At 47.2% G+C, this 7875-nt stretch overlaps 1 protein-coding gene across 2 annotated transcripts in view; it reads left to right on the forward strand.

Annotated features, from left to right (window-relative positions):
- LOC135050072 (4-hydroxyphenylpyruvate dioxygenase) overlaps positions 1-7376 on the forward strand; it is a 203397-nt gene extending 196021 nt beyond the window's left edge. For both annotated transcript variants that reach the window (XM_063956195.1, XM_063956196.1), the window contains one exon: positions 6762-7376. In XM_063956195.1, coding sequence (XP_063812265.1) covers positions 6762-6875 — 114 coding nt within the window. In that variant the 3' untranslated portion in view covers positions 6876-7376. The remainder of the gene's footprint in view (positions 1-6761) is intronic.
- Positions 7377-7875: the final 499 nt, after the last annotated feature.

Genomic DNA, 7875 nt, shown 5'->3' on the forward strand with positions numbered 1-7875 from the left:
TGGGCAAGCGGAAGTATCAAAGGCATAGAACATAATGAACGTGTTCACTGAGGACCACAAAGCCGCCTTGCACAATTGTTCAGCGGATGCACCACGGCGGGCTGCCCAAGAAGGTCCAACAGACCGAGTAGAATGGGCTATGATAGCAGCAGGAGCTGGGAGTCCAGCCTGCGCATAGGCTTGTGCAATCACGATTCTAATCCATGTGGCCAAGGTTTGCTTATTCGCAGGCCAGCCATGTTTGTGAAAACCAAAAAGTACAAACAGGGTACCTGATCTCCTGAGAGAGGCAGTCCTCTCCACGTAGATACCTGATACCTGATCTCCTGAGAGAGGCAGTCCTCTCCTGAGAGAGGCAGTCCTCTCCACGTAGAGAGCCTGTATCACATTCAAAGACCGTTCTTTGGAAGACAAACCAGACAAGATAAAAGCCGGACCCACAATCTCTTGGTTAAGATGGAAAGAAGATACCACTTTAGGTAAATAACCAGGGCGAGTTCGAAGAACTGCCCGGTCACGGTGAAAAATCAAAAAGGGTGGACGACAGGACAAAGCGCCTAAATCCGACACCCTCCTAGCAGAGGCAATAGCCAGCAGGAACACGACCTTAAGTGTAAGACATTTAAGGTCCAGCAGAAACAGGACCTTGGCTGTGAGCCATTTAAGGTTCACTGACTCAAGAGGTTCAAACAGAGACTCTTGCAGGGCATTTAAGACAACAGACAGATCCCATGGAGCCACAGGAGGGACATAGGGAGGCTGAATCCGTAAAACACCCTGAGTGAAAGTATGAACGTCAGGTATAGACAAAAATTTTCTCTGAAACCACACCGACAAGGCGAATATATGAACCTTGAGGGAGGCCAGACGAAGGCCTAAATCTAGGCTTTGTTGCAGAAAAGCCAAAAGCCTGGAAGTTCTGAACGAAGAGGCATCATAATTCTTAGCAGCACACCATGTGAAGTAAGAGTTCCAGACCCTGTACTAAATGCGTGCAGAAGTCGGTTTGCGGGACTTCAACATAGTTTGAATAACCGCCTCAGAGAATCCCTAAGCCCTCAGGAGTGGGCGTCAAATCCAGTCTGGCCAGGTCCGGATAGACACAAGGGCCCTGAACGAGGAGGTCTGGGTGTTGAGGAAGCAGAAGAGGACGCTCTATTGATAGACCCTGCAGGTCTGAGAACCAGTGCCGTCTGGGCCACGCTGGAGCGACTAGACGTAGCATTACTCTTTCTTGCTTGAACTTCCGTAGTACCCTGGGCAGGAGTGACACTGGAGGGAACACGTATGGCAGCCAAAAGTTCCATGGAATTGCCAGTGCGTCCACAAACGCTGCTTGAGGATCCCTTGTCCTTGATCCGAAGACCTGAACCTTGTGATTGTGTCTGGTAGGCCCCACTTGTCCACTAGGAGTTGAAAGACTTCCGGATGAAGACTCCACTCTCCGGCGTGAACGTCCTGACGACTAAGGAAATACGCTTCCCAGTTGAGGACTCCGTGAATGAACACTGCTGATATTGCTGGCAGATGGCGTTCCGCCCAACGGAGAATTTTTGATACTTCCAGCATTGCCATGCGGCTTCGAGTGCCGCCTTGATGATTTATGTACGCCACCGTGGTGGCGTTGTCTGACTGTACTTGAACAGGCCTGTTCTGTACCAGAGGCAAAGCAATCATCAGCGCATTGAACACTGCCCGCAATTCCAGAATGTTTATCGGGAGGAGAGATTCCTCCCTGGTCCTCCGACCCTGGAGAGAGTGTTGTTCCAACACCGTGCCTCAACCTCGCAGACCGGCGTCCGTTGTCAGTAGGACCGAGTTGAAGATCAAGAAGGGACGGCCCCTGCTCAACTGTTCAGTGACAGACGAACCTCCAGAGTCAAATAGATCATTTCAGACCTGATCCGATGAGGCAGGCCATCCCTCTTGGAAAGGATTAACCTCTGCTGAGGGCGGGAATGAAATTGAGCGTACTCCACCATGTCGAAAACTTTTGGGCAAGAGAGGAAATATCTGATCCTGTCCTGAAGTTTCAGGACTTTCTCTGGAGACAGAAACAATCTCTGGTTGTGTGTGTCCAGCAGTGCCCCCAGGTGCACCATGCTCCGAGCAGGGACTAGCGAGGACTTTTTCCAGTTGATAAGCCACCCGTGGGCTTGTAGGATTGGACCGTCAGTTCCAGATGACTATGGAGAACATCTTGGGAGTTCGCCAGGATCAGCAAGTCATTCAGATACGGCAGGATCCTGATTCCCTGACGGCAGAGAAGGGCCGTCATCACAGCCATGACCTTGAGAAAGATCCGAGGGGCCGTGGCCAGTCCAAATGGCAGAGCCTGGAATTGATAATGTAGGTTGCCAATAGCAAACTGCAGATATTGCTGATGTGATAAGGCAATAGGTATATGCAGGTAAGCAACCTGTATTTCCAGGGATACCATATAGTCTTCGGGTTCCATGGCCAGTACAATAGAGCGCAGAGTTTCCATATGGAATTTGGACACTCTCACAAATTTGTTCAATGATTTGAGGTTGAGTATAGGCCGGAAGGACCCATCTGGCTTCGGAACTAGAAATAGGGTGATAGTATCTCCTGCCTCTCTGGAACAGAGGTACCAGCACTACCACTCCTGTGTCCATGAGGGATTGCACAACCAAGTGTATAGATGGCACTTTCAACGGATCCGAAGGGATAATCGTTGAGCAGAACTGGTGAGGGGGACATTTCTTGAAAGAGATTGTGTACCCGTGAGAGACAACTTCCCGCATCCAGGCATCCGAAGTGGTCTTTAACCAGGCCTGGGTGAACTTCAGAAGTCGGCCTCCCACCCTGGGGTCCCCCAGGGGGAGGCCCGCCCCATCATGCAGCAGGCTTGTCTTGTTTGGAAGCAGGCTGACGGGTGGCCCAGGATTGTTTAGGTTTGGGCTTAGTGGTTTTGGAAGCACAAGTCTGTCTCGGGTACACCTGACCTTTTGCTTTCCCTGGCGGTAGAAAGGAACGAAAAGTGGTACTCTTAAGGCCCATACACACTGGGCGAATTTGAGCTGAAAGCAGCTCATTTTGGTGTGTTGAGCTGCTTTCAGCTCAAAGCCGCTCAGTGTGTATGGACAAGCGATGAGCGGTGAGCACTGATGCGCGCTCCTGCTTCATCGCTGGCGGCCGCCGTTCATCTACTGGTATTACCAGTAGATGAATGGCGGGGTGAGCAGCTTTCCATAACGTCCTGCTATGGAAAGCCGCTCACCCACACTGACCTCGCTGGGCAGGGGGGGGAAAGCGCTCAGTGTATGCACTGAGCACTTTTCAGCCGAGCGATGTCAACAATCATCGCTGTGCATACACGCTGGGCAAAAATGCCCAGTGTGTATGCACCTTTAGCCTTCGGAGCAGAAGGATTAGTAGTTGGGAGAAACGCAGTCTTAGCAGTCGCCAAGTCAGATCCTCCCCAAAAAGGATGTCTCCTTTAAAAGAGAGCACCTCCAAGGTCTTTTTGGAGTCCAGGTCCACCTTCCAGGACCTTAACCACAGAATTTGGCAAGCCAGGATAGACGTAGTAGACGCCTTGGCCGCCATAACACCTGCCTCAGAGGCCGCCTCCTTAATATAGTGGGAGGCTGTGGTAATATAAGACAGATATTGTCTGGCAGTGTCTGAAAAATCCTGAGGCAGCTCATTCTCAATTGCCTGAACCCATGCTTCAATTCCTTTTGCAGCCCAGGAGGCTCTCATAGTGGGTCTTTGAACAGCACCTGTAAGGGAGTAAATAGACTTCAGGCAACCCTCCACATGCTTATCCGTCGGTTCCTTCAGTGAGGTGACAGTGGTGACAGGCAGAGTAGATGACACCACAAGACGGGCGACATGAGAGTCCACCGGCGGTGGAGTTTCCCACTTATTACTCAACTCTGCAGGGATAGGATAACGAGCTAGCATCTGACAGGGAAAATTTATTTTCTAGAGACGCCCAGGATTCCTGACGTATGTCAATTAAATAGTCAGAATGTGGTAAGACTACTTTAGTAACCTTCTGACGTTTGAACTTATCAGGTTTCTTAGACGCAGAAGTGGGCATGATGTCATCATCTATTCGGAGAATCAGCTTAATAGCCTCCACTAGGTCAGGAACATCAACCTGGATTGTAGATTCCTCATCAGAAGCGCCTGTATCAGTGTCTGATGGATCAGTATATTCCCCATCCTCTTCAGAAGAATCATCCGAAATCTTAGTGGATTGTGGTGAAGAAATGGCCCACTTAGATGACCCCTTTGGCCCCAGAGGAGCGTGGGATAGACTTTTGTTTAACCAAAGATTGATTTAGTTATTGTAACTGGGTAGACAGAGTGTCCGCCCAGGGCGGGTTAACTACAGGGACAATATGTGGCTGTAATGGCACAGGAGGTCCCACAGGGGGCATAAGACGTGCCACAAGCGTATTCAGCATACTTGAGAACGCTGCCCAAGGTGGGTCCTGATTGGCCACAGGTGCTGCGGGTTGGCTGGGAGGTGTATGCCATCCAGTGCCTGAACCATCAGTTAAAACTTCCCCCTCAGGCAAATCCTTGGTGCCAGCACTGCATGATGCAGAAGCGGCTGCGGATTTCCCGACCTGTGTGGCAGACATTATAGGGAATGTAGCCTTGGAGCGCAACAGTACAATATAGCCAGACAAAAATAATACCTGCAGATAACCCCCTGTGCTATGTGACAGTAAATACAGGGCACAAACAGAGGATTTAAGCGGTATGAGGTGAAATACACAGTAAAAAAATACCAGACAGTATATACTGTGTAGCACTATATATATATATATATATATATATATATACATATATGTATATATATATATATATATATATATATGTAAATATATATATATATATATATATATATATATATGTATGAGACCCTGACGCACCTAGCCTCCCAGGGTACAGAATAGAGTGATAGCAAGTAGTGTTGTGATACACGAGAATGAAATCCACACAGCAGCTACAGGCACACTCAGTCACAGGTACAATGCAGAAGTTATTACAGATAAACAATAAAACTGCACTGGACTAGTAAAACTACATATAGATATGTATGAATATAGATATAACAATGCACAGTAACTACTGGATGTATATAACAGAATACTTGTACTAAATATTCAGATAGCAGTACACTAGTTCTTAACTAACACTGTCTATAATGACATGTAGAACACTTAAGTGTCTGTAAATGCGCAGCGCTGATGAGACAGGCGGCTTTACAGAGGAGACAGAGCCTGCAGTCCGGAAGATGAGCCCAGCTAGCAGTGTAAAGATGGCGCCAAATTCTCTGTCAGGGAGTCAGGGAGAGTTAAATGCAGCTCCAGGGTGGGAACACAAGCAGTAGATGGCGCCCGGAGCCGGGGGAGGAGCTACAGTTTATCGCCTTATCCCTTATGCTGGTCCTCACCACCGGGTACTGTGGAGCCTGTGTAAAACGGATTTTGGTAAATCCGATCTGTGCTCCCTGCCCTGGTGGATATAGTGGGGTCCCTGTGCAGTACAGTGTCCACTCCAGTGGCACGGTCCGTCTCCTGGGACCGCGACCGGACCGCGATTTACCGGTGGGTCCCACCTGGTGTGCAGCCACGCGATCTTGGAGAGCGTCAGCGGTGGTGTGCCTGATGACCAGTGCGCCTCCGGTGCAAGTACCTGGGAACCCGGCTGCGGGAGTATGCAGCGCTGCTGGGGAGGTGATGGAGCCGCAGCACAGTACAGTATGTCAGAATGACATATAAAGCGCTTCGGCCCTTGAAGTCTTCTTAAAAAGCTCCTTTCAGGGCAGCCTAGCGCAGTCCCACCTGTTAGTGACCTGCACTGCAGGCACCAACTTACAAACTGAGCTCCAGTGCCTAGAGGCGGGGTTATAGAGGAGGCGGTGCAGGGTATCCTGGGAACAGTCAAAGCTTTAGCCTGTTGGTGCCTTGGATCAAGATCCAACTCTACACCCCAATGTATTTCCAGGCCGAGGAATCTCCAACCTCTGACGGAGATCCTGGCCTCTTCCCGCCCCCGCAATGCTGGCAACACGCCCCAGCACTGCCCCCGTTCCCAATCACTGACAGTTTTATGCCATCCGCCATCGAAGACCCGTACTAAACATGCGCAGTACAGGTCTGGCGCATGCGCAAAGTAACAAACATCGGTACTTTGCAGCATGTGCCACAGATCCTTCGGGATCTGAATGAGGGTCATAGTTAGAGCCTAGGGGCGGGATGTAATGTCGCACCGAGTTCGTGCGGGATGCTGGCCGAATGCGGATGTTTTTTTTAAAGGGGCAATAACTTACAAGGCAAAACCATGTCTTGTAAGTGCCTCTTTTCAAAAGTCGAGTTCGGCCAGTATCTCGCACGGCCGACGAACTTGGGAGGCATTACATCTGGCCCTAGATATGTATTTCAGTTGTCCCCTGTTTGGAAAAAGGTTGAATACGTGAGATGTTCTCATGCAATAATTGTACATAGTGGAAAATGTGGCTAGAACTAAAATGCCATACAATAGGCAGAAGCAATTGGAATGTTATCTACAGTGATTGTTATGTCAATAAAATTGTTATATAGTAATACTATAATTGTATGACTTATTCCATCATACTTATTTATGACCACAGATAATCAAAGTAAATTTAAAGCTTAACAATGAAGATCCGATCAATTCCAGCCTCTTATTCATATTACGATATTACCCAGAAAACAGTACTCCCAATAATGATTCATTTATTTGTATTACAGGGATTTGGAGCTGGAAATTTCAAGTCTTTGTTTGAAGCTATAGAAAAGGATCAAGATGCCAGGGGTAATCTTACCATCTACACAGACAATGGAGAACAACATGTGTTTTATTGAAGCTCTAACCAAGGACGGATGAGTCGATAAATTCACTGGAAAAATATTATCAAAAGGAAAGAAATAATCAGATGGAACAAAAAAAAAAAAACAATACAGCTCAAATATTTCCACGCAAGATCCTTTGTATTTTGTTGTATACGAGTAATCTTTCTGGTATCTATAAATACTTTCAACTTTTTAGAGATTTAACAGTGCAATATGGATATTGTATTTTCCTTTTCTGTATGACATAATTTCATTATAAAATATAGTAATATAATATATGAGGCCTCCATACAAATATTAGTTTGACAGCACATCTCTAATTCTGAATGAAGCTCAGCTGTAAGGCCAAGGAACCTTTTGCCAGAAAGACAAGAAATGTACAGACGAGAAACAAACCACCTGATAATATTATCTACCTCAAGAAATGAGAAAAGCAACATTGTGCCATTTGATAAAAGATAAAGACACTTTTGCTGCTTTCTGAACATAAATAAAACTATGCATATACCTGTTTGATTGTTTATGACTCAATTTTCAATAATGATAGTATAATTGGAAGTTTATAAAGTGTGAAGTACATAATTAAAAAAACAAATCCTTCTGGTTGCTATTTAATTACCTCAGATGCACAGTGGCCACTTCCAGGGAGGGTCCGGGGGGAACTCTCTACCGGCTAGGAATGTGGTGAGTAGCCCATAGGCTACCATAGCCCATAGGAAGCTGCAAGGGCCAATCTCCAGAATGCATCACATTTCGGAAATTGATAAATCTGGCAGCATCGCTTTCCCCATAGAAACTTATGGAGGGATCGCAGTATGTATTGGAGATATCTGCTGCGGTCCTTCCTACATACATTCCAGAGATAATTGATATTTGCGGGTGTTTTCAGGGATATAGCCGCAAATATTGTTTGATAAATGGGCCCCAATGTGAGACAACAGTCACAATACAATACGTCAAACAACAATGTCCTGTGTAAAGTCTGGCAGCATCCAAGGAATTGTCAAAAGCC

Source organism: Pseudophryne corroboree, chromosome 2 (assembly GCF_028390025.1).
Source record: "Pseudophryne corroboree isolate aPseCor3 chromosome 2, aPseCor3.hap2, whole genome shotgun sequence".
Lineage (NCBI taxonomy): Eukaryota > Metazoa > Chordata > Amphibia > Anura > Myobatrachidae > Pseudophryne > Pseudophryne corroboree.